Source organism: Mugil cephalus, chromosome 2 (assembly GCF_022458985.1).
Source record: "Mugil cephalus isolate CIBA_MC_2020 chromosome 2, CIBA_Mcephalus_1.1, whole genome shotgun sequence".
NCBI lineage: Eukaryota > Metazoa > Chordata > Actinopteri > Mugiliformes > Mugilidae > Mugil > Mugil cephalus.
The window spans coordinates 10,402,739-10,429,028 of record NC_061771.1 but is presented as its reverse complement, the minus strand read 5'-3'; the positions used below and the strand labels follow the sequence as shown (position 1 = coordinate 10,429,028).

The window sequence follows — 26,290 nt, the reverse complement described above, 5'->3', positions numbered from 1 at the left end:
AGCCGCATTAGGAAGCGACTGAGACCAACACTTAGTTTAATGGAATTTCCATTTTCTACTTTTAGAGAGCACGGTGTTATCTGCAGACGGATCGACGCGTCCGCTCATCGAGAGTCACATAGACGGCGAGAGAGAGAGAGAGAGAGAGAGCGATTAAGAGACAGAGGGAGGAAGTGAGAGACGAGGAAAACCGATAGATGGAAACAGACAGTGTGTGACTGATGGAGGGAGGGGTATCACCAAACAAGCAGGGAGAAAGAGACAAACAGAGTGAAATGAAGAGAATTTAGAGAAAGTAATGCACCGAATGTGGGAGGGAGGGCGGCAGACACGCAGAGAGATGAGTAGAATGCAATAATGTGATAAAGCAGCTGAGGAATGGAGGTTTTTCTACACTCTGACGCTTTTAGTCCCATTTCTACTTTTTACGGCAGATTTCATCATATTACCAAAGGCCATTTTGGCTCTATTGTGGATAATAGGCTGCTGTGGAATTATTGGAGATGCTGGCTTAGATAATGGTCATTCTCTCTCTCTCTCTCTCTCTCTCTCTCTTTCTCTCTCTGTCTCCCCTGCCTCTGAGAGAGGGAGAGGGAGAGAGGGAGAGGGGTAAGGCAGAGGAAGTAAAGGAGGAGGAGGTGGAGGAGGAGAGAGATTAATGGCATACAAAGATGGGCAGAGTCGGGGGGCGATGGAGATAGCAGAAGGTGCAGCACATGGAAAGGCAGCTAAATGTGTAAGACAAAAGCAGACAAAGATAGGTTGTGCTCCGTAGATAGCATTTGTGTGCGTGCTCAGACTGATTTGTGAATGTTTGCCTCTAATACAATAACTGGATAAGGAAATCGGATTAATTTGTCATTATACCTTTTATCCAGAGCAAGAAAAACACCAGAAATATCCTTCCGAAGGCTTACAGTCTGTTGAGTCTCCTTCTTGTGCTGATCTTATCCATGCAGTGTCTGTGAGGCAGCTTTCTGAGAGAGCTGTGGCGGCAAATTTGATCAAAACAAAAATAATCCGCAGACATTTTTGATGAAAAGATTAATTGTTTTGAATTTTTTCTTTTTGTGAAAAATTCAGCATGTTGGTTCATGGAAAAACCCTGCTTGTTATTAATGAGAAGATAATTTGATTATACACATTGTAAATAGAAAAAGTAAAAAATGCCTGTTTGTTTTTATAATTATTATTTATTATTATTATAACACCAAAGCCTCAAAACGTCCGTCTGGATTTTTAACAACAGTGACTTTAAAGCACAACATCTTAGAAACCATTGGAATTTTTCCAGTAGCACAAATTATGATAACCCAAAAGGCACATGCGCATTCTTGCCACCACGGACACGTTCAGTTTGAAAGAATTATGTAATAAATTAGTGGATTCAGCTTCTCCGACAACAATTTGTATCTTTCTCGATATAAGCAGTGGTCTGGATTTTTTTTTGGAGAACAAACATTATAGTTAGTGAAAAATTGGTTACACTTGAACTTCACTGCAAAAACTACAGCCAACTGGTACATGGTGGATATCGATATATCGATATGGCAATATATCGTGATATTTTTTCTTCCAATACAATATCGATTTTGAATGTTTCAATATAATAAGACAAGTCATGTTTTGGGTCGATCGTGAAAGACTTCTGCACCTCCACCACCACGTTTTTATTCAAGTAGAATATGTAGAATATTGAAATATATCGCGATCATATCATAATATCGCAATAATGTATCGTATCATGACTCAAGTATCGTGATGCATATCCTATCTAGAAGTAATACTGTCTGCATCTGTAGAAGAGGAAATAACTCTTCATCCCAGAAGGGGAAACTATAAAGAGCTACACGGCACCATACAGATCCAACCGCTCGTACAATTTATTAATTTTAGATGAACATGTGGTTGTGTATTGTATGTATTTGAATGTTGAGTTTAGATGAAGATGTAAAACAGGAAAGGTGTTGAGTGTGCTTCATCGCTTTGTTCACTTTGCCAACTAAAATTTTTCTTCTGGAGCTCTGGTTGTCTAAGTGAAACTAAATCCTATTCTGCGCCAATTCAAGGCGCTGAATTGTGGGAACAGCAGGCGTCAGGGATCCAATTTGAACCAACGGGGACCTACCAGAAAAACTAGGCCTGATACCGGAAAACTGCTGACAGCTGACTGTGTGTGCAAACTATGTGTCTGCACGAATAGCGTTGAAACCAATGGCAGGAACATTGCTCTTTAGCGCTGCTAGTGGTCAAACACTCCACGTCGTAGCTTTAAACTGAACATCTTGGGGGTTTGGTCGTAATGAACCAAACACCACAGTATGTTAATGAGTAATGAATGTAGGTTTATTGCTCTTATGTGTAGCAGCTGGTTCTAAATCGTGGAAAAGTTTACGTTCTTGAACCTGACAGTATGATTTACTGCAAATACATATCAGCGTGTGTGTGTTTCGCCGCCCCTCCACGGACCGCAATGGAGCCACAGAACAGTATATTTATACAATATAGAATATATACAAGCCTACAGCTATAGAAGTCTATCTCACTGGAATACCGTGGGATGGAGGGAAAGGTGGGGGTAGTTAGAGGGGTGGAGGAATCAAGATGGAGGTGAGGCAAAGGGAGTCGGAGGATGTGAAGTCGGGAGGAGGAGGGGGCCGCCTAAAGAAACACAGGAAAAGAGGGATGGAGAGAGTGAAGAGGAATGACAGAGGGAAGGAGGGAAGGGAAGGGGAAACCTATTGCCCTGAGACTACAGCAGAGAGTGAAAAGAGAAGGAGAGAGCAAAAGAGTGATAGCCTTACAGCAGCACCTAATGGCTTCTCTGGAGAGAGGGAGAAAGCAAGAGCGGGAGGGAGAGGGCATAATGAGGGGGCTATGACAGAGGCAGAGATAGATTTAGAGAGGTAGATGGAGGGAGAGACAAAGAGAGGTGGAGGTTATGCGGCCGTTCGGCAGGGATGGAGTCAAAGAAAACAGAAGAAGAGATTGAAAAATGGTAAACGACGGCGAGAGGGAGGAGGGGGGGTGATGATGGCCGCTGAGGCGAGGGTGGTGGGGGGGGCACGGACGCAGACGTTAAATGAGCAACGGCGAAAATAAAGATGGATGAGAGTGGATGAGGAAAAACAAATGTGGAACGGGTAGAAAAACAAATGGAAGCAGGAGAAATGGTGGAGCTGTTGAGCGAGTGAGGCAGACGAGAGAGGGGTGAACAAAGGAGGAAGGAACGAGGGGAAGATGGATGGAGATGAAGGCTGAATAGAGAACAAGGGAGGAAGGGTGGTGGAGGAGGAGGAGGAGTGTGAGAACGGTGGAAAAGCCGTCGGACGGAGGAGAGGAGATGGAGACGGAGCAGAAAGAGAGCGGAGGAAATTGAAGAGGAGGTCGTTCAGAGAGACTGGACGGATAAAAAGGCGGTTTACTGTCATAACGAGAGGCAGGGAGGGAGGGAGGGAGGGAGGTAAACAGAGATGGGAGGATGGACGGACGTGTGGAATGTCTCCTCACCTCTGTTAACAGCCGTGTAATAGCTCTGATCGCAGCTGTGAATAATTCAAAGACTCTAGTTGGGAATTCTCTGTACGCGCCATGATAGCCGTACATACACACTCGCTGCATTTCACATACGAACACATGAGTAATACAGGCTGCTGTGATATAAGGGACATAAGAGAAGGCGCCGTCCACCTGCTGTGTCTCCAACCTGTCATTCAGATGTTCCACATTCAGCCGCCATGATTAGATTACACAGAAGCACATCAGTCTCTTTACCGGTTTAGTGCGCGCACATTTACATTTACACACACACACACACACACGTCGTCGGACACAGCCGTCCTCCACCGTGCGGGCGCCTGCCCCGTTGTGTCTTTAAGGTCTCCATGGCGACCGTTACCAGGGTGATTTACTGTAGCACCTGGTCCCTCTCAGGGTGGTACACTCGTCTGCTCGCCTCAATCACTCCCCGGCCACCAATGATCTCATCCCTCCGCTCCGCTCACACTCCCTCCTCGTCTTCCTGCTCCTGCCTCGACGCCGTGGACATGATTTACTCGCGTCGTCTGTCCTCTCATCATACTCTGCTGTCCGTGACCGTTTATCCACCTTACATAAAGTGCGGTGGCGATGCGGGGCTGGTAATAGAGGCATTTCTAGGCAGGAGCTCTTCAGATTAGGTCGTTAAAATGTTTTACAGGAGCCACTAAAACCGGGCTAACACTGGAGATTTAATGCAATAATTAACTGATGAGCTGATCAACAGACTAATTAATAAAGGAGAAACACAACTAATTGCTGGTTACGTCTCCGCGGTTGTTATGGATGTTTTAGTTTTGGGATCTTTTATTGTGAAAGCTCGTACACACAGCTTCTTGATGTCAGGTGAGCAGAAGGGAAATATCCTAAACCTTTTAATTCCTTTCGAGCTTTAGACATTCAGCCGGCAAGTGGTGGCCGACTTTCACATTTAAATATTATTGATGGACATCAGGTACAGAATAGATCCTCCATCAAGATGATCAATTAGTTATACACAGGCAAAAATATCCAGGGCTGAAAATAGAAGCAAACACACACACACACACGAGTGCCTACTGCTGTTCCTCAAAAGCCATTTGAGTCTGTCTTCAAAAAGTGATTTCCATGTTAAAATGTCCAACTTAACAGAAAAAAACTGAGCTCTGAGGCTCAGCATGTCCTTCAGTTGTTTGCCTTAAAGCATCACGTAGCAGACTCCGTCCTTCTTGTTTGTTGGATCCAGAATTCCGAAACCAACACACACTTTGTAATGTTTCCCACCCCCCAAAACGACACACACCTATTACAGAGCAGTCAATCACAGTCTGGCTGAAATCTATATGCACATCTACAATCCTGCACTAAGAAGTCCTTTAGAGTGGCTACTATCAAATGTGTTGAGTTTAGTTTGGGGTATGAATGTGTATATATGATATATGCCGTGCTCACTTCCAACTGAAAGTATTTTTTGTCGCAGAAATCAGACGTTTTTTAACAATTTCACACTCCGTGATTGTAAATGAGCGTGAAGTGACATTCCCGGCTCCACGCTGTCTGTGGGTGGCATCCTGTGACTGCGGAGAAATCCCTTGGTTAATCACAGGACTCATTTACTTTAACTGATTGACTCCTTCACGGCATCGTGTCACCTCAGCTAAAGGATGATCCCAAGATATTAATCCACTCCATTTATTTTTGAGACTTTGCGGGGTCCGACTGTGTTTTGCTTTGACGTTGCCCCTCGATTTTTACTACTTGTGTGAGTGTAGATTAGATTCAGAAGATTCAGAAATAGGCCAGTTAGGTTTAGAGCAGAGAGATGTTAGAGATTAAACAGACCTCTGTGGGGAGCAAGACTCCTCTCCAGCAGTTTAAATATAACTCTCTTCTGGGAGGAACTGAGTAAGTGTGTGTTTGAGGGGGTGGGGGTGGGGTAGGTAGGTGGGTGGGTATGTTGTTCCACACATGAAAAACGTGCGGCCTCGACTCTTCAGCCTAACCGTGTTTCAGTGTGTGTGTATTTGCCTGTAATGTGGGGATTACATGCGTTTACATGGTGACATTTTGGGGAGTCTGCACTGTAAAACATTTTAGAAGGAAACTTAACGTGACTGCGTATTTATACGTGTACATTTATCTGTGTATAACTATGAGGACCAGCATGAGCTTTAGATTAAAGTGGATTCTCACACCACTTGAAAGTAGTTTCTGAAGGTTAGGAACTGGTTTTAGCATTAGATTAGGGGAAGAGTTAGAGCTGGTTCGTCGTTACTAAAGATTAATGGTTGAGTTGTTGATACACCGAGCACCCACGGTCGACCTTTTTCAAGTGTTTCAAGGTTTTTGCGTTGCGTCCTGCCCCGTTGGATTAGTCGGATCCTCGCTCTTCATCTAACCTCAGTATTTAAACACATAAATGTTTCCACGACAGCACGATTATCTAGGCTGAATAAACTGCAGGTACGGAGGTTTGTACCTCTAGTTTCCTTGCCTCCCAGCTTAGAGTAGCTCTTCCTGTTTTCCCTTTTTGAATGACGAGTAGTGACTACTGCCCCCTCCTGGAACATTATTTACATGGGTGCAGATTGTACGTTCTAGCTCCAAACACGTCGGTAGTTCTTTGACGTTGGTTTGTCTGTACTTTGAGGAGCTAGGAATTGAAATATCTTAATAAACGTCTTCACAGAGATGGGTGACGTGTTTGTGTGTGTCAAAGTAATCTCTTCTTTTCCTGTGGTGCTATGGGATAGATCTGACTCACCATCTGCTTGGAGTGTACGTATGTTTTTGGATGTGCATGTGACTTCATGAATCAGTGAGCAGGTGCTGCATCACATGCATCATACTTCTGTTTTTACTACGAGCGCCTATATACACATATGTGCGTTTGGGTTTTTCCACGACCCATCAGTGGTCACAGAGAATGAATGACTGAATGTGCTCTATCAGCCGTGGTTGAACGTATGCAGGAAGTCACTTACCTGTGTGGTGAATCCAAACAAGTTGTGAGGACTTAATTATTCCATCTGATTGTTATCATTTGGAATAAAACAGTTTCCTTTCTCCTGCATATGAACAGCTGGATGAAGCAAACAAAATTTAGCATTTGAGGTTTGATATGTGCTCTTGTAATGACGTTGTTGTTCCCCGATCTCCTGCTATGGTTAAACGGCACATGATGTTCCTGGCTCGTTACACCCATAAACCAAACATCTATTAGCACAGTGTTTTGATCCTCTGTACTGGAGTGCTCGGCACTACCAGTAATGGATCTCTATCCTGTTATTTAACTAAAACTCGGAACAAGGGAAACAACAGCACAGAGGAAGATGAAGCTGCCAAGGAGATGGATGTTCTCAGGAGTCTTATGTTCTGGTTTTAGTTTTATTCACCTGAAATTTTGAGGCGATTTAACAAAACAAAACAAACAAAGAAAATCACATTTTCTATGATCTGGGTACAGCTGAATAAAAGTGCTTTTGGGACTGAGGGCAGGAGGCTGGTGTCATATGGATGAACCTCAATGATATGTGCATTTAGGGGGATGATGTCTCTTACCTGAATCCACGTCTAAGCACATTTTGAGCTTTTTTGGAGGTTAGCGCACAATTTTAGGATTTTTAGTTACTGTCTTACTTACTTATAAAGCACACATGTCTCTGCTGTATGAGGCCATGTTCCTGGATTTTTAAACATAATTTCATCTTCTGCATCTTCCAATGGTACTTGCATCTGCGTCTCTATCCATTGAGACTGTAGCCGTTGAAAATGCCGTTGAGTGCAGCTCCATTCAAGCAACCAGACGTGCTCTGTACATACATTAGTCATGCATGTTGCATTGCATGTTTTTTACACCTCTGAAGCATCAGCTGAGGGGTCAGAGTGTGAGGTGAGCTCCGGGCTGTGAAAGGGATCCGTGACCTTCAGCCGGACATAGTTAGCAGAGACCCGGCTTAAACGCACGTCCCTGCTGCTGTACCCAGACCATCGCATCGCTCACCTGAACGCAAAACATAATGCAGACGGATTCACTTCCTGGTCACTGCCTGAGCTCGATTGTAGCGCTGTGCGCTCTGCGTCTCCTCTCTCCTCACCCTTCTCTTATACAAGTGGGCACACAGACGCCCGGCGCTCTGCCGCCAGGCGCCACTGCTCTTATAGACTCTGTGTGCTAATGTTTGTGTTTCTTTCTGCTGTAACAGTGTGTCTGTCTGTGTTTGTCTTTCCAGTGTGGCTGTATGCATTTAGCCGTATGTGTGTTGTTTCATAGTAGCAAGTGCAGCCTTTAATCTCGCTGCGGCGCAGTCACAGATGGGAGAGCGGATGATCAAACCGATGTATGCAGATGAACCTTTAAAGATAAAATTAATACAGTTAACACGTGCAGTTAGGTCCACATGCATTTGGACACTGACACAAGTTTTGTCATATTAGCTGTTAAAGGTACAGTTATATGCTCAGTATGGGCTTAAAGTGCAGACTCCCAGCTGTAATTTGAGGGTATTTACATCCAAATTAGAGGAAGGGTTTAGGAATTAAAACTCTTTAATATGTAGCTGCCTCTTTTTCAAGGGACATTATTACATGGGCTGCATGGGCTATTCCCTTATTAGTCCTTCATCATTTATGCAGGTAAAAAGCCTGGAGTTGATTCCAGGTGTGGCATTTGCAGTTGGAAGCTTTAACTGTGAACCAACAACATGGAGTCAAAGGAGATCTCAATGAAAGTGTAACAGACGATCCTTCGGTTGAAAAAAAAAAGACGAGATCCGTCAGAGAGATAGCTGTCAAAAAAAAAAAAACCTGGACGTCTAGAGAAGACAACAGTGGTGGCTAAGGCTAAGAGGTGGAATATTCTGCAATGATATGGTCAACCAGATCTCAACCCAGTCGAGCATGCATTCGACTTTCTTAACACAAGGCAGAAAGACCAACAAACGAGCAACAACTGAGACAGGAGCTGCGAAGGATTAAAAAAATGCACATTTTATTCATCGTAACGTTAATTTGTCCAGTTACCTTTTGAGCCCCTGAAACGAGGAGACTTTAAAATGGTTGTAATTCCTAAACATTTCATAGGATATTTTCCTTTAACCACTTGAATTAAACCTGAAAGTCTGCTCTTCCACTGCATCTCAGTCGCTTAATTTCAAATCCAGTGTGGTGGCATGCGGAGCCCAAATCATGAAGATTGTCTCACTGTCCAAATATTTCGGGGCCTAACTGTATTTCTGTTACATGAGTCACGGACCGTCCCTCTGACCATCCCTCTGTCTCACTGTCTCTGTCTCTCCCTCTCCCTCTCTCGCTCTTACATGCACGCACACATTTCCGCTGGCTTCACGTGTAATGTAATCACCTGGGCTCTCCATGCCTCTTAACCCAATAAAGCTGACAGTGTCCAACACACACGCATGGACATTCACACACAAATACAAACACACACATCCTCTGGAGCGACCTGTAATGCATTCAGCTCTCCTTTCATTTATTCCTCTCTTTCCTGCCACAGGTCGGCCGAGTATTAACTTACAGCTGCTGTTGCAGTGTCAGACTGCAGCCACTGACGGAGTCCTTGCAGTAGAACAGCAGCAAAGCGTCGCGGCTCTTTAGCTGCTGACCCATTTCTCTGTCAGTTTGGGGAGGGACTCAAGCCGGTCCGAGATGCCAGAATAAAGACAGTGAGAGCTGGACGGACAGGGGTAGAAGAGAAGACTCTGGATGCTCTTTGTTACATTCTTAAACAGCGTTCGTCCATGAGGACAGAGAGAACGGACGATAGGCTGGTGAACAGACAGAGGAAAGGTCTTATAAATATTGTGCGCTCTACACTATATGTGCGATGCGCTCGGGTCTGCCCGGTGTTGCGGAGGGTGACCATGCGCGGCGGCCATGACTGCCATCTGCTCCTCGCCGCAGCAACTGTTGCCAGGGTACCTGCCCTCCTCTCCTCCCCTCCATCCCACCTTTTACTCCTCCTCCTCCTCCTCTTTTGGCTCATCACCTCCTCGCTTCCTCTTGCTTTTCTCCCGTAACAAGATCGACGCGCTAACTCGCCTTTCCTGCCTCTTTCCCTCTCCGCGCTCGCGCTCTCCCCTCCAATTAATTTAATTTGCTTTTTCATTCTGAAGAGGTTACCTGCTTTCTATTCAGCGGCATTTATTGGCGTGATATTCAATTCGCTGATTATTAGCGACGCTTCAAAGGGGTACTAATAACAGTAAAATAAGACTGATACTGCTGCTAATTCATTCACGCTCTCTTCGCGTGCCTTTTTCTTCTGTTTTTTAACAAAATACATGCGGCGTGCAGAAGTTAACGTAGCTCCCACCGTGGTGCCTCGAGAACCGTTTCTCCCCTGCAACACACACACACACGCACACACACACACCGCCTCCACCAAAGTCTTTAATTCTCTGAGACTTTTCCTCTCCTCTTTCCTTTCTAATCCATCTTTCTTCCGTTCCTTTGCGATTGTGTGGACATGACTCAGGGCCCCCTGTCTACTGGGAGGAGGGAGGGAGAGAGGGAAGCAGAGAAAGAGTAGAGAAAGGAGTTTGATGGGAGGGTTTTTAGAGAGAAGGAAAGAAAAGAGGTAGAGTGAGAGGGGGAGAGGGAGAGATCGTAGATCAGAACCGTCATGATTGAGCCATCTGCTGAGAGGAGGCCAGTGAGACTCACACACACACACACATGCGCACGCACTCACGTACAATTGTGCTTACAGATCACCACTGCCACCCGTTGGTCATTTCCTAACACTGCGCCTTCTTCCCCTCTCCGCTCCTTCTCTCGCATCGCCCGAGTAGCTCTCCTCTGCCATCAGGGCACAAACATGCCAGCCGGAGATGAGGCACGTAGCTCCGGACATTGATCAGTCTGGCCGGGCTGTCTGCTGAGCCGGGCTTGAGCGGCCGATTTGGTGCGCTCAGAGGGGTGTTTTTGTGCTTTAATATATGAGGTTTATCTCCACCTAACTCCTTACTAAGAAGAGCAGAGACCTCGCTACGGATTATGAGGCTTTGGTTCTTTCAAAATATATTGAGTATGGTGGTATGTTACGGGCTGTAGCCAGCGTTATGAACTATAATCCTGCTTTTGCGGTTTCATCCTTGCCCTGCAGTTAAATGTAATCTATCTACGCTTCCATGTGTTTTTCACATTGCTTTTCAACTTACACGCCCAGATCTTTCTTTCCTCTCCTCTCGTTGCCAATGTGCCTACCCGATGTCCCCTGTCGTTCAGCTGTCTAACCTTTAATAGATCCATAAACGCTTCCCTCCCATTGGCCAGAGCAGGCCATTTCATCCTATTAGAGATTAGCATACGGCTGAGTGGAGGAGGAAGTGCTCTTTATATGCTAATGAGGAGATAATGTATGCAGCGAGGACAAACCGGTGCCCCATTGGGAGGACTCAGGGTGGCCCAACGAGCTGGATCTTGAGGCTGTTCTGTCTTTATCTTGTTTTCGCTCTCTTTCACAGACAGCTGGTTTGTGTCTTTGTGAGTTAAAATACATCATAACGCTTGGCTGCGGCGCTCTTTCTGAAACAGCCTGTTTAAATCTGTCACTGTCAATTCTCCAGGAGTGTATCGAATATGTCTTCCTTCTGTAGTTGATGTAATTGTGCGGCATTCACTGGTGATGAAGAGCAGAAACAATGACACACTGAGGAGGAGGTTTTCATTGTCTGGAATGTCTTTGTTAGATGCTGAGAAGCTAATTTAGCTATTTTTTGTTTTTCCTCTGCCACTTTAACGACACAAATATTATTTAACGTAGGCCTCACAGGAACACCTCAACTTTAAGGGGAGATATACTCTTCTTGCTGGGAGTTAAACGAGAATATCGTTACGTCTGTACAGTAAACACAGTCTTTCTGCTTGGAGTCCATTAGCTTAACACAAACTCCACAAAAAGTAAGTTGGTATATAAAGATGGACAAATCCTCTCTGATGTCATCCATGGGATTCCTGAAGAGCAGCTCTGAAGCTCAGTGTGGTGTCTATGGCTGTCACCATCTTGGCAATTCAAAAACTGAACATGAATGGAGTAGGCATGGGCAGCTGAGGCCTAGACAGACAGCTAGGCAGCCTGAGCCTTCACCTACCTATCACGTGGAGTACCCACACCCCAAACATGCATGCAAATACTTTTAGGCTGTACTGTTGTATTGATTGGATAAGTTAGCTGTTTTCGGCTCGAGTTTGGAGACGCCCTCAAGTGGCCATTTGAGGAATTGTGGAATTGCAGTTTTCGGCACTTCTGTGTTAGCTTTTGTGTACAAGACACCAGTAAACTGATCAACCAAGGTGCAGTTTTAGAGGTGCAAATAGGTGGATTTTGTTAGTTTTGAACAAAGAAAGGCTAGCTGTTATCCATTACTGCTGGTTGTCATTTAATGGACAGTTATCAGTGGTACAGTACTTGATTGATTGACCAGTTACAATAGTGTTTTTAATGAGATCCTCCTCTCTGTCTTTCCAGGAACAGGGTGTGGTGGGAATGTCGAGACCGCCTGGTGCCATACCACCTCCTCACCCTGCTGGGGGCGTGGCCTCTGGGGTGGGCCCAAACCAGGGGTCGGGTCCCCCTCCGGGCTACGTGGGAAACCAGCAGCAGGCGGCCATGATGAAGCAGATGATGGCGATAGAGCAGGAGAAGAGGGTGCAGATGCACATGATGGAGCAGCAGAAACAGCAGCTTTTACGAGAGCAGAGACAACAGCAACAACAACAACAACTACTGGCTGAACAGGTGAGTTTATACTCATTTGGCTCACGGCAAAATACCTTGTGATGTATGTGTGATTCAACTGTCGCGCGTGAATTTATAATTTGGGTGCGTGCGTCTTGTTCGTTCTCGCAGGCATGTACATATCTCAGCTCTAACAAGAGCAGCTCATCCTCTCCTCTTCCTCACTGTTGTCTGGTTGCATGTATAATTACCCTCAACCAGCCCCCTCTTCACTACTTCCTTTTCATCTCTGCAGTGTGTGTGCGTGTGTATGTGTGTGTTTTTGCCATATGCCGCCTGCTGTGATAATGTGGTGTTTTCTTTTTATTTCGCTCTCTGTGAAGGAATCAAGTGTTAAAGAGTTCTGAACTCTGAAGTCACCACCCACCATGTTGGTTTTAATTGGATCTGCAAAAACATACACAGACACACAAATATAGGTGGCTGAAAGGAAACGCATCCTGCTGGGGTTTAGTGTATGTTGTTAACTGGATCTGATACCTTTGTTTAAATAAACCACCGGTCTAGGAGTTGCTTTGATGCAGCACGGACCCAGTCTGATTATTAATGACAAAACCTTTTAGGTTTACACATTAAATTATTGATACCTGCAGGACCGCTGCGGCTGTAACATAACACACACACAGCACACAGTTTTGATACTGTGTGTGTAGGAGATCGTTATGCAAGTACTGTAGACTAAAGTAACAGCACATCTGTTTAGGTATAGATATACCCGACATCTGTCTAACCACAACTGTGCCAATATCTGCCTATACTCCACTATACTGTTCTGTACACATCTGTCTCAATTGCACCAACATCTGTCTCGGTGCTCGACTGTACCAAATATCTGTTGGTACAGTACAGATGGTGCTCCAGAGTAGCACCATCTGTCACTACTGTACAAAACATCTCTTTCCTTTGTGTCAAATCACTTTCTAATCTCAACTGTACCAACATCCATGTGTGAAGCATACCAACATCTGTCTCTACTGTACCAACATCTGTCTAATAGTCACAGTACCAACATCTGTCTCTATTGTACCAACATCTGTCTAATAGTCACAGTACAAACATCTGTCTAATAGTCACAATACCAACATCTGTCTCTACTGTACCAACATCTAATAGTCACAGTACCAACATCTGTCTCTACTGTACCAACATCAGTCTAAAAGTCGCAGTACAAACATCTGTCTAATAGTCACAGTACCAACATCTGTCTAATAGTCACAGTACCAACATATGTCTCTACAGTACCAACATCTGTCTAATAGTCACAGTACCAACATCTGTCTCTACTGTACCAACATCTGTCTAATAGTCACAGTACCAACATCTGTCTCTACTGTACCAACATCTGTCTAATAGTCGCAGTACAAACATCTGTCTAATAGTCGCAGTACCAACATCTGTCTCTACTGTACCAACATCTGTCTAATAGTCACAGTACCAACATCTGTCTCTACTGTACCAACATCTGTCTAACAGTCACAGTACCAGCCTCTGCCTCTACTCTACCAAACATTCGTCTAATTTTCAAAGAATCAAATCTTGTGTCAACATCTGCCTTGCCTCAAAGGTACCAGCACCTATCTGTAGTGTGAAAAACACAACCCTTTCCGATCATGACAGTACCAACATCTATCTCTACCATACCAAACATCTGTCAACATCTGTCTAACCTTTAAAGTGCCAACATCTGTCTCTACTGTACCAAACAAGTGTCTTACACCAAAGTACCAGCATCAGTTTGCAGTGTATGAAACATCCGTCTGATCTTGACAGTAGATGTTTTCATTCTCTCGGTGATCATTTCCTGTATCTACTGAAACCAATGCTGCTTTCATTCCGCCACATTAAAGTCGCTTCTTTTCTCATGTAATATGTGACTAACAACCGGAAAAAAATCAATTTGAGTTGTTGAAATGTCTGATTCTCCTGCTGACTGATTAATCTAAATGACAATTTATTAATTTAGGTTCTCTGTCCTCTAATAAGTTTAGCCACTGATTAGTGTATTACCTTAAGAAAATACTGTGAAATTAAAGCTTCTTGATCCACATGATGCTTCAGTTGTGTGAGTATCTTTTTGTGAACCACCAGTTTATCATTATAAAGGCCATAAAGCCCGCTTCTCCCCACTGGCTATTACTAAATCATGAATTCATGGAAAAGCTATGGGGAGAATTAAACATGGTAACAAAGAACATGTCTAACAATTTGTCTCGGTCTGTGTCTGTAGCTCCAACAGCAGCAACACCTCCCCAGACAGATGGGCCAGGGCCAGAGGAATCCATATCCCCAAGTCAATCAGTACCAAGGTGAGTCGCACAAACGCATGCATTCATCTCAACTGTCTACCAATGCATACAATGTATGCAAAAACACAAGTCTGTTAGCACCTCAATGGATTTTCTGATAAACAAAGCAAGACCTGACAAATCCCTCAGCTTTTTATTGATGACCACGTTAAGAAATGGATTTGTAGGTAAATAAGCTTTCAGATATTTGTGTAGAATCCAGATGGATGCGTGCATGTTTGGTCCTCAACAAGCATAGTATACACGGTGGAGACCAAGACATTTGAGCGTTAAACAGATTTTACGGATCACTCTGTGCCACATGCGCAGACAGATATGTGTGCAAACAGCAGCGCTGAGTGAACATCACCCCGAAACCAAACCTCATCCTCTCTGTCTGTCTCTGTCAGATACATCAGTTGGCGTTCTGATGCTCTTCAGCCTCTTTCTCTCTCGTCTCTCTCATAAAAAAAAAAAGAAAAAAAAGAAAATTCTTGCTCTGCCTGTTACCACGGCAACTTGTCTGTCCTGGATCCCCCAGAGTTCCGGTGAAGTCAGAGAGATGGATGAGGAGAGGGAAGCGGGAGAGAGAAGGAGTTGGGGGGCTGGCAGCAAGAGGACGAGGTAGATGGTCTGTTAGGCAGGGAGGGAGGTTGGGAAGGAAGAAAGAGTGAGAGAGAGATGAGTGGGCGAGAGGATGATGAAGAGATGAAGAAAATACAAAGAGGGAGGAGGAGAGTTAAGTCGAAAGCCATTTATAGCCATCTGTCTGTCTGCACGTCTAGGAGATAATGTGGAGAGGAAGAGGGGGCATCAGCATGAAGCCCTGGCCTATAAATTTACCCATAAGTTCGACTCTTCTTCAGTGTGGCAGTGATTTAAAGGCATTATTGTGCTGCTATCACCTCACCTGCAGTACTTGAGATTTCAAATTTGCGGACTGTAAATGGCTGGCAATGCAGTGTTTCTTCCTTCCTGTGAGCCTGGAGTGTGTGGTCCTCCTCATTCTCACTCCTCTGTTACATTTCCAGCCTGAGCTGCGAGGTGAGGGATTAGTGGAATGATGTCAGAAGTGGGTTTATTAGAGGATTTAGAGCCATTTCCATGCTACCAGACCTCCTTAGTTCTGCTACTACTGAGTGTCTAATAGGAAAATGCCAAGAAGTGAGATGTTGCTGCTTTAGTGTGTTCAGTTTTATTTCGGTGTGGTAGGATTTGGACAAAATGAAATGGAAAGGATTTGTTTCCGGAGTAAGCAAGCTGTCGTGGTAAATAAATCAGACCTATCCTATGTGTCATTTGGTGATTTGACTACGGGTTCCAGAGAGAGATTTTTTTAGAAGTCCAGTTAAAATCTCCTTCTTCTTATTCCTCAGTGACTCGCTGTTCTCTTGGCTAAACTCATCTCGTTTTCTGCTCGTAGGTTCTGCTCAAGACTTGGCAACCAGGAATCAAGCCCTCCAGAACATTCGGGCCGCCCGTCTCCTACAACAACAGCAGCAAAACCAGCAGCAAATGGTCCAGATGGGTTCTGTTCAGGGCCAGGGAGGCTCTGTGGGACCCCAGACTGAAATGGGACTACCCTATGGTAACCAGGGGTCCAACCAGGGTTCACTGTACGGGCTCAACCCCTCCATGAGCCAAATGATGCACCAGCAGCAGCACCAGAGCCAAAGCGTCCAAGCCACCATGGGTATTCCACCGCAGCACAACCCAGCCGCAGGACCGCCTCGGCAAACAGGTGCAGGCCCTGGGGTTGGAGGTATGCCTGGAGGCCCGGGAGGTGGCGGAGCTGGAGGGTATGGAGGACAAGGGATGTTGATGAACTCCATGACCCAACAAACCCTCAAAGGTCCCCCTAACGCCAAAGCCCAAGCACAGAGACTGCAAAGCATGCTGGGAGCAGGAGGAGGAGGCGGCGGCGGAATGGGGGCAGGTGGCTGGCCACAGCAGCAAGGACAAAGTTTGCAGGCCATGGGGGGCGGAGTTGGAAGGACTACAGGAGGAGGGGGAGGAGACATAGTGGGTTTCAGTTCTGCCCAGGGCTACGGGATGCAGCCAGGCCAACCGCCACGCATGGCCAAGCAACACTTTCAGGGCCCAGGACAGGGGATGAGTCAGGGGATGGACCCCAGGGTGGGCAACCCGGCTGCGGGTATGGGTGGCCCAATGATGGGCCCTCACATGGGTGGTCAGCCCAGGACCAACCAGCCCCGGCCCATGGTCATGAGCCAGGGGATGAACCAGGGGGTGATGGGCCAGGGAATGAGCGGAATGGGGGGCTTTGGGCCTGGCCCCGGGGGACCCGGAATAAGTGGAGGGGGAGGAGGAGGTGGACCCTATGGACCAGGGGGAGTCGGGGTTGGAGGTCAGCCACAGGGCTACCAGAGGACAGCCAATCAGGACATGTCATCCTATGGGTATGGGGGCGGGCCCTCAGGTGGAGGAGCCTTTGGATTGGGCGATGGCTCAGGGGCAGAGCTGGACTCAAGCGATGGCTGGATGGAGGAGTTTTTCCAGAGCCAATAGCCAACGGGGAAACTTTTTACGGGATGAACATTAAAGTAGGACAAATGTTAAAACCTGAGAAAGTAAAACAGAAAAGATGACACGAAGTGGACTGACATGTTTTTGTTTTGTAAAACATAAGCAAGGTTATAAATGAGTTCTCGTGTTACGTTTCGTGGGTATGAATGTGTGTGAGTGTGTGAGATGGAGAGAGAGATCACGTCTTGTGCATATTAATGAAAAACCAATATAGAGATTAAGAGGTGTGTTTCATTAGTTTCCCTTTTTCTCCAGGGAATGAATATCTCTCATGTTTCATTGTTTGAAAGTGATTTCATTTACACAGCAGCATCTTTGAGCCCGGGCTTCAGAAGGGGCTGATTGAAAACCACAGACTGATGAAGGGGAAGGAAGACTTATTCTCGAGACAGCAATTTATTTGTATTTGTGTGTTTGTGCCACCCAGCTCAGTGCTTCAGATCTCTCGCAACTCTGCGAGGAGCTGAGGGGAGTAGAAAGCACTCTCAGCGCTCCCATTTCCTCTCTTAGATTTGTTCCCCCTATTTTCACACACAAACACACAAATCTGTCTCCCTCACACTCTCTCACTCTCTTCACTTGATCTCTTTCTTTGTCATCCTCCTCCTTCCCTCTCTCCTCCCGTCTCTGTCTTTCCCACCCGCTCTCCAGAGACTCGTTCTTTGCTCTTGAAACTCCTTTTTCTGTTTAAATTGTGCACATCGCAACAGAACAAATGACGTTCCTCTATTGTGCCACACAAGCGCACTCTGCCCTCTAGTGCTTTTGCTAGGCAACCGACTTGGGTGGCGTTTTTTTTTTTCTTTTCTTTTCTTTTTTTTAATTTTATTTCTGGGTGGTGCGGGGTTTCATTTCCTGTGTTGTGTTGCTGTGGATGACAGGTGTGCATGAAGAGGAAGACAAAGGGAGTGAAAAGCAGAGGAAGGGGTTGAAAGTAGGCAGCTAAAGCAAGCACTTGGACTTGTACACACACACACGCATATATACAACAACAAATAGACAAACAAGCATCCATGCGGAAGGATGTGCAGATGTAGCAGGCAGCTAACAGAGCTAATATTACATGAAACGTTCTGCCTGTGCGACACAAACCACATCACATGCATCAGGCTGACAAAAAGCAAAACGATCGCTGGGCACTGAATGTATTCAAGCACCACAAGTGACTTCTTCTTTTTAAGGACAAAGAAAAAGCTCTTTGAAAGACCACCCACATTGTTTTGTTTGTTGCTGTGTGTTATCTCTAACAATGATTTCTAGTTGTGACAATTAAAAGAGAGGGGGGAAGTTTAAATTAGCCTTCTTTTAGTCCGTCTTTTGAAAATCAGTCTGTCTGCCTCAGCGCAGCCTTCTCCTGGTTGTCAGTCAGTGTAGCTCTGCTTTACATCTCGTGGCTCTTCTTGTTCTGCAGCTATAGAACGCCCTCGCTCCAAACTAGAACGTAAACTGTGCTATACTGTAACACTACTGTGAAGAAATTGCCCCCTTCCAGCGCTTTACAAGGAAAATGAACCACTGCTAAAGCCTTGAGTTTGTTTTAAAGGCATCGGAGAAAACTTCAGCGGGCGATTGGGCGTAAAGGGTGACCACGGATAGCACCAGTTAGCATCAGTGCTTCCTCTGAGGTCAGTCGCTGCCTTCAAATGGTGTCACTTTTCTGTGTTCACAAGGAGTTCTCAACGAAAACAACAACATTTAAAAATATGAGTCTGATAACACTCTGTTTGAAATTCGTTATGAGGCATGTTTCAGCCGCTATAGAAGAAAAAATACCTGTGCACGCAATTGTCCTCCAACCAATCAGAGCCAATTTGTTGGAAACGAATTCAACTCTGGAGACATGTTTGATTAGTTCGCCATTATTCTTGTGTCAAACCATTGCATTGGCTCAGCAGGATTTAGCTTCCCAACGGAGAGACTCCAGACCAACTGTCTGGAAGTTCGGGCGTTTCAGATTCAAATTTCTGATAAGATCCTCGTTCGCCAGTTGTGCACACGGCCTCTTGTGTAACAACCATGAGCTCCGTTTGAAGGCAACAGGTGTCTCCCTTGTAGAAAACTGCAGGCTTTACTCCAGGCTGTGTCCGCTCCTTTGCCCCGATGTTTGAGTAATAAATATGTGTCAAATAGGTTTTAATACAGTAGCTGTTGGTAACACCTTACATCTCTAACTGTTTTGTAATCTTGGTCTAAAGATGAATGAAAGCGTGTCTGTACGTGCATTTCTTTGTATTTAGCTCATCAGAGTGAACGTTCGGAGGATGATGCTGTAATCAACAAAACCAAAAAGCCTTCTTCTCTGTAAACTAACTCCTCGTCATCATCTGTTCTCATGGCTGTTGGTGTTGTATAATCCAACCCTTTAAATACAAACTTTAATCACCGCGCCCGTCGTCCTATGAGCGTTAGGTTCTGTACTTGTTTTTTTTTTTTTGTCATGTTTGGGGAGAGGACGTCCTCCTTCTCACTGTGCTGGTGAGTTTTGAAGGTCGGGGGTGGACAGATGCGCGGGGTTGTAGCATTCCCCGGTTTTAACAGGGGAAGTTGGTGAAATAATTAGACCCCTGTGTCACTGGATAAACTCTTGCATTGTTGAGCCTGCCTCGTGCAGCGGAAACAATGGAGCGCTCACAGTTGCAGGGGCTCCGGCGGCTCCACTGCTCATGCTTCCAAAACTTTCACACCAGTCCAGTACTGCCAGCAGGCTCACGCGTACACCCAGAGCGTTGGATCAGTGTGTAGGTAAACATCTGAGGTCAACCACTCCGAAGTGGAGGCAGGAAAGCATGGAAACACTTCTCAGTGTACAGGTCGCAGCCTTCGTGACCTTTCTGTCCTCTCAAAAGTGAGTTTCTGGTTTGAAATCCCTTCAGGAAGAGAAAGGAAGCTTCCTCCAAATATCATTATGTACCGGGACCAAGTCTGTAGACAACATTTTAGCAAAAATTGTTGTTATTGATGTTCTTTGTTTTATTTTTATTATTATTATTATTTTTATTTTTTTTTTTTACTGGTGCTGACATATATGTGATAATGAGAAAAAGTATATAAAAGATAATGGCTATTTGTAAATATGTTTTTACAGGTTTAAATACATCAGATAATACAGTCTCTACTCTGTAAAGAATTTACTGTTTGTTGGAAAATAGAGAAGTATTTTTATTTTGAAGTTTTTTGGTTTCACTTTTAACCCATCTGAGCTATGCCATTGCACTTCAGACAATGTCTTACTACTAATTTGTATTGTAAACCTCCTCTCTTTTTTGGAATTTTTTTCATTTGTTTTTTTTTTTTTTTTTTCTAGTTTGGTTCTTAAGCAGTGCTTATTTCTTTTTATCCTGTACAGAATTCTGAAATGTTAACAAAAGAGAATTACAGAAGACTTTTTTTTGTTTGTTTTTCAAAAAGATACAATAAAGAGAGAATGTTCTCGCTGATCATATTAAATGAAAGTTTCTGTTTTCTCTTTCATTGGCTTCCTTTACATCGATAACAGGACAGCTGTGGAGCTCCGGCACCAACAACAGGTATATACAAACTGAAACAGTAAATGTACACAAGGAGGGCCGTGACAAAAGTTGAAAGTTGGCCGTACTTAGTGCGTTTACATGCACGTGAAAAAAACTAATTATTGCCTTAATCGGACTGTAGCTGGACAACATAAGTGCATATGTTACTAAAATCTGAGTTTTCCGACTTCTCTGACTAAGACACCCAGATAAAGCGATTGGAATTTGTTTTTCTCCGGTGTGTATATGGTTAATCCGTCTACGACAGGATAATGTGTGTGTGTATGCTCCACAGCCACTGCGCTGGCGTATGACCCCTGAACAGAAACATCCAAGAAAGCCGGTCACAGAAGACAAAGGTAAACAGAGCCGGTAAAAGCACCACCTGAGGAATAGCGCATATCTCATCTGCACACATTTTGAGATTAAATAAAGCCGAAGTATTATTCATGTGTTGTTTGAAATCCCAGTCCGCACTATGAACAACTCTTGTTTATTATATGACGTAATGGGTCAACTGTAAAGGGGGCCGTATTAACATGGTGTTAACCCACTGAAAAGACACATATCGCCACCTAGTGTGAAGGAGGAGGACATGTTCCCGTCAGTTATTCGATTTTCTCCACTGCATGTAAACTGGGACAAGGACTGTAGTCAGAAAGTCAAATTTCAAGCATAGCTCGATTAAGCTGTGCATGTAAACACAGCGTTGAACCCTCTCTGTCTATGACCCTGGTTTTGTAGTTTTGGCTACTGTATGTCTACCACACAAATCGGACTTCGTCACCAGATTTTAGTCTGATGCCACCAAATTGCTGGTGGAAGGAGTCAGTCAGAGAGATTCCACTATTTGGATGTTCAGCTGATAGAACCGGAGCTCAGTGAACAGCACAGAAAGCTGCTCTCGTTTTTCATCTTCTTCTCATATACAATCATGTTATTTTACAACAACATGATCTTCTAGAATAAATAAACTAGAGACAAACTCTGGAGAGGCAATCTCTGTACGATGTTTGTAGCTCTTCCAGTTAATAGAAGGTCTTCCTGTTTCACAGAAGGGTTATTTTCTTTCACACAGGTGTAGAACATTGGCTGTAGTCTAAGGGCTACGGCTACAGGTACATGCAGCATAAGATGACATTACAGTCAGGGCTCCTTGTCAGTAGTTCTTTGATATCTGTTTGGTATGTCCATACCTTTAATTGTTTGTTTAGTTAAAGGTTCAACCCTTTTAGGTTCCAGTGGCATCTAGTGGTCGGTTTGAAAGTTGCAACCAGATGAATATCTTTCACTTCACCCAAGCATGTAGGAGAACACACATCGGCAGCTTATAACACAAGACACTCTCCAGAATCAGTTCAGGTTTCTTTGTGCTTTTTGTTCTTTTGTTTGGCTACTCGAGAAATGTGGGGCCTGTGGAAAAGTACTTACTGTAGAGACTATGAAGGGGGTATTTTAAGCTTACAACAAGACATTGGTTGTTATTTTCACATTAGCCCGTGAAGACATAGCTATGGAAATTGTAGTCTATATTTGCAAATAAACATCTCTAGATCTCAGACACTGGGCAGCCTGGTACTAAATACATACACCATGTGCTTCTAAAATAGAGCAGCAGTTCATTCTGCACATAACACCATCCAGTTGGGCATAAGAAACCTGAATGTTTGCTTCCCTTAGACACACTGTGTTGGACTCCAGGTCATGTGCTTTGTACTTTATGGTAATTTTCAAGTTGCCATGAGGTTGAGATCAGGTGTCACAACACCTGGATGGTCAGAAGCCTCTGCTACAACCTTTGCAGATACACAACATAACAGGTTTACACCGACCAGCCACAGCATTTCAACCACCAAACTCACACGTTCCAAGCACGTGTCAGTGAATCTTGACTGTCCATGAGCCCTTTAATATGTGCTCAGTGCTGCAGACCCGTAACAGATGCTCAGAACCAGTCGTCTCGTCTTTACGTTACGGCTAATCACTGTTTATACGTATGACACATTCTGAACATTGTAAAGAAAAAGAAGTGAACCAATCAATTAATTAAAAACAGAAAAATACAGTTTTTAATGGAGACTATGAGCTGAGGCTTTTGGTCCATTCCAGGGCTCCATATACATTACATTACAATTATCCTGTTAGCTGACAGGCGTGACGGAGACAAATGGACAAACAATCATGTAGCGTCTAAATCAGACTGGCTAACTGCTGCAGTAATGTTTTGTCTAACACACTTGATTTGCATAATTAAACCGGCATATGCTGAAGAGCAGAGCCTTAATTCTGTCTGGTCGTAATGGTGACAATGAATCATTGGCTGGTGTCAGCAGACAGACACACAGACGGACCACACGCAGGGACAGACCTCTCTGCTGTAATTCTTCCTTTCTCACAATCCTCCCCCTCCAAACTCCTCCTCATCCTCCGCACAGCCACACCTCTTTTCTTCATCTCCCCTGTTCCTCGTGGCCACCTTCCGCTACCTCCTCTCATATTTCTGCTACATCTTTTCCTTCGCCTTTCCCTGGCCGCCTTGTTTCTCCTCCACTCTCTACCCCCAACCCGCCATCACCAGCACACATATCCACCACACACTGACATTGATAAATGGAGACTTACGGGGATGACAGCATCATTACTCATGTTCAGTAGCAACACCACCTAGGACAGAAAAAAAAAAGAAAAGAAAAAAACGAGAATAAGAGGGAGGATGAAGGACGGGACAGAAGGAAAATGGGGAGTGAAGAAGGCGGCGCTGCAGCTGGAAGTGTTTGCTGCAATCTCAAGCTTTAACACCTTTACATCTCCAGAGAGCACGGTGGTGAGATGTTCATTGCTGGCTTAAAAAAAAAAAGTAGTGTTGATGGGAACTAATCAGACTTGAAGAGCTGCAGGGTTTCATTAACAAGGATTTTCTCTTAATCTAGAGCCTCTTCAATTCAATCATTTGCTGTATAAATGTCAGCAATAATGGCTAGTGCCTATTAGACATTAGCAGAGCTCTGAGGAATTCATTCTAACTGAATGTGATTTGAAATGAAAATCACATCTGGGAAGGGAAACAAGCTGCCTTCTCGTATTTTTACTTGGCATCTGTCGGTGGGTGGGATACGTTAGACGGCAAGTGAACATTTTGTCCTCAAAGTTGATGCGTAATCACAGGCACATAGGCTGGTCTGTGATTACTCTCCGCTGCCAACAGCATCTACAATTGGTATGTGAGCATCAGTTCTGGACCACTGAGTAATGGAAGAAGGTTGCCTGGTCTGATGAATCAGTTTTTCTTTTACCTCACATGAATGGTGCATGTACCACCAACCTAAACCATTGTTGCAGAACAGCATTCTCTGACGTCAGTGGCCTTTTATGGCAGGATAATGCTCCCTGCCACAAAGCAACAATGGTTCAGGGATGGTTTGAGGAGCACAACAACGACTTCAAGGTGTTCACTTAAAATCACTGTGCATCTTGACTTGTCGTCTTCTCCAGTAAAACAGATAGTGCCATCATCTTCACCCACGCAACAGTATGTGATGAGGAGTCCAATCTTCTTCTAGATATAGCGCACAATTAAAGTTGACTGGTTTGCGAGATACTGGAGACGTGACAGCGGTAATTCTGACACAAAAGGGATTCTCCGTTCAGATTTCTTGGGCCTGTCGAGCACAGATGCAGCTTTAATCACTGGTTTCTTATCGATGCATTCTCAATATTTATCCGGCTTTGAAAAGGCTCGACTCAGGAATAAAATACTGCAAAATGTCATGGAAACCAATACTGACTCAGGTTTAGCCCTCCAGTTTCATCCCAGCGTGGCGATGTGTTGCTGTTATACAAAGGAGCGTTGTGGCTGTCTGCTGCAGTTTCAAAAATGTGGAACAACTGGAAATGGTGGCTTTTTACGTGTTTGCGTTGTTGTTGGTTCTTCAGCTCTGCGGTCGTTGTGGAGGGTAAGCGAGTTTTAATGTGAAGCCAAAGTCTGGGCCTCCTTCTAGTTTGCACTTCTTTGTTCTTCGGTTTTGTTGTCGTTATTTACACCTCTACTTATGGACTCTTCTCTTGGCATCGCTCTTCCAGTTGGTTAACCTACAGACAGGACTAGTGATGTCACGTGTAGATGGAGACCAACACAAACAAGATCAGTGTTTAGCCATATGTCATTTTCTTGGATTTTTTGAGATTTCCAAATGGATTCTAAAACTATGGAGAAGCTCGTCAGCAATGATTTTGGTGTGAAGGTATAAATGTGTTTATTTCAGCAACATGTGGCACTTTGGGTGCTCCATAATTAAAGACCCTGGGAGGGTTGTTTTGCTCAATGAATGAGTGATAACTGAAGTACATTTTTTATGGTAACCTTTACAGTATGTTCCCTACAGTCATAATGAATTTCATACTAAATTATTCATGCTGTTCACAATTTTTTTTATTATTATCATTGTTTGCCAATAGTGTTCTGAGTAAAACATTTGAAAGAACCTTTGCATTGACCAGTGAATAAAAAATGCTTTAAATTTAAATTAGACGTGTGAAAAAAGAAACGAAAATAAGGCAATGTTGACTTTAATTTGATTTATTTTTTTGTTTTGAAACCCCAAACTCCTAAACTAAAGAAATCGAAAAGAAAACAACACACACCGCGATAGCTGTTTAGGTTTCAAGCTAAATGAAAGGTGTTTTTTTTTTTTTAATTCTTCATCAGTGCCAATGAAAACCCTCAGTTGTAGAATGAGTCAAGTATAGTTTAGGCTACAGGTTGACAAATTAAAGATCTGACCTGACGCTACAGTAAAGTTAAGGCTCTTTGTAGTCGCAGCTGTCAGAGGATCAAACAACCATCCACAATTACATCCACAGTCGGTTTAGAATATGCTCTCCAAGGAGCACATGCACCTCTGTCAGATTTTTCATTGTCAAGACCTAAAAAGTCAGAGATTAATCCTCCTAGAACCATGAACGTCTACGCTGAATGCAGAGGTGCAGCTTAGGAACATGTAAGGCGTGCAGTTGCTTGGGGAGTAAGGGACCGCCAAGAGTGTTTGACAATCCTGGTAATGTGCTTAGTTTTCAATGACAGAAGAAGAACTTCTTAGGCCCCCCCACCTGATGCAACTCTGCACATTCAATCCTGATATAGGTCGTGTGCACAAATCTTTAAAGTAGTTAAGTATGACGACACTCAGCTCTAAATGAAAAGAAGTTATCCCTCTGGGAGTGAAAAAGGACTGACAAAGAAAGATATTGGTTAAAATGATGGTTCGAGAGCTTTGCTAGAAGTTTTTGCCAAGGGCCCCAATATAGTCGAGAATCTCATTTAAGTTTCATGGCAATCCCTCCAGTACTTGTGAAGAGATTTTAGTCTCAAACAAATGTAAGCAAGATGTGCTCCATGAGCGATATTACTAAAAAAAAAAATAAAAGTTTCACTTTTGGGAAGCTTACCTCAGCTAATTTTATTACTGCACAGGGAACGTGGCCGGCAGAAGGCCTCTCGAACTCACACGCGAATGTGTTTCCTCTGTAGCACAGACAACGAGTTAATGACAGACAGTTTCCTCCTGGAGCCAAACGCTTACAGACGCACCGCTGGCCTGGCACACACTCCAGAGGCACTGTTATGGGCTCTAATCAGAGCGACAAATGATGTGTCACAAAGAGTGGGAGACGAG

The 26,290-nt window shown here is 44.3% G+C and overlaps 1 protein-coding gene across 1 annotated transcript in view; it reads left to right on the top strand.

The window, feature by feature from the left end:
• maml3 (mastermind-like transcriptional coactivator 3) overlaps positions 1 to 20,561 on the top strand; it is a 101,529-nt gene extending 80,968 nt beyond the window's left edge. Inside the window, exons 4-6 of the mRNA XM_047577758.1 lie at positions 12,008 to 12,277; positions 14,505 to 14,583; positions 15,986 to 20,561. Of these exons, the coding sequence (XP_047433714.1) occupies positions 12,008 to 12,277; positions 14,505 to 14,583; positions 15,986 to 17,091 (1,455 nt within the window). The 3' untranslated portion in view covers positions 17,092 to 20,561. The remainder of the gene's footprint in view (positions 1 to 12,007; positions 12,278 to 14,504; positions 14,584 to 15,985) is intronic.
• The last annotated feature ends 5,729 nt before the right edge of the window (positions 20,562 to 26,290 follow it).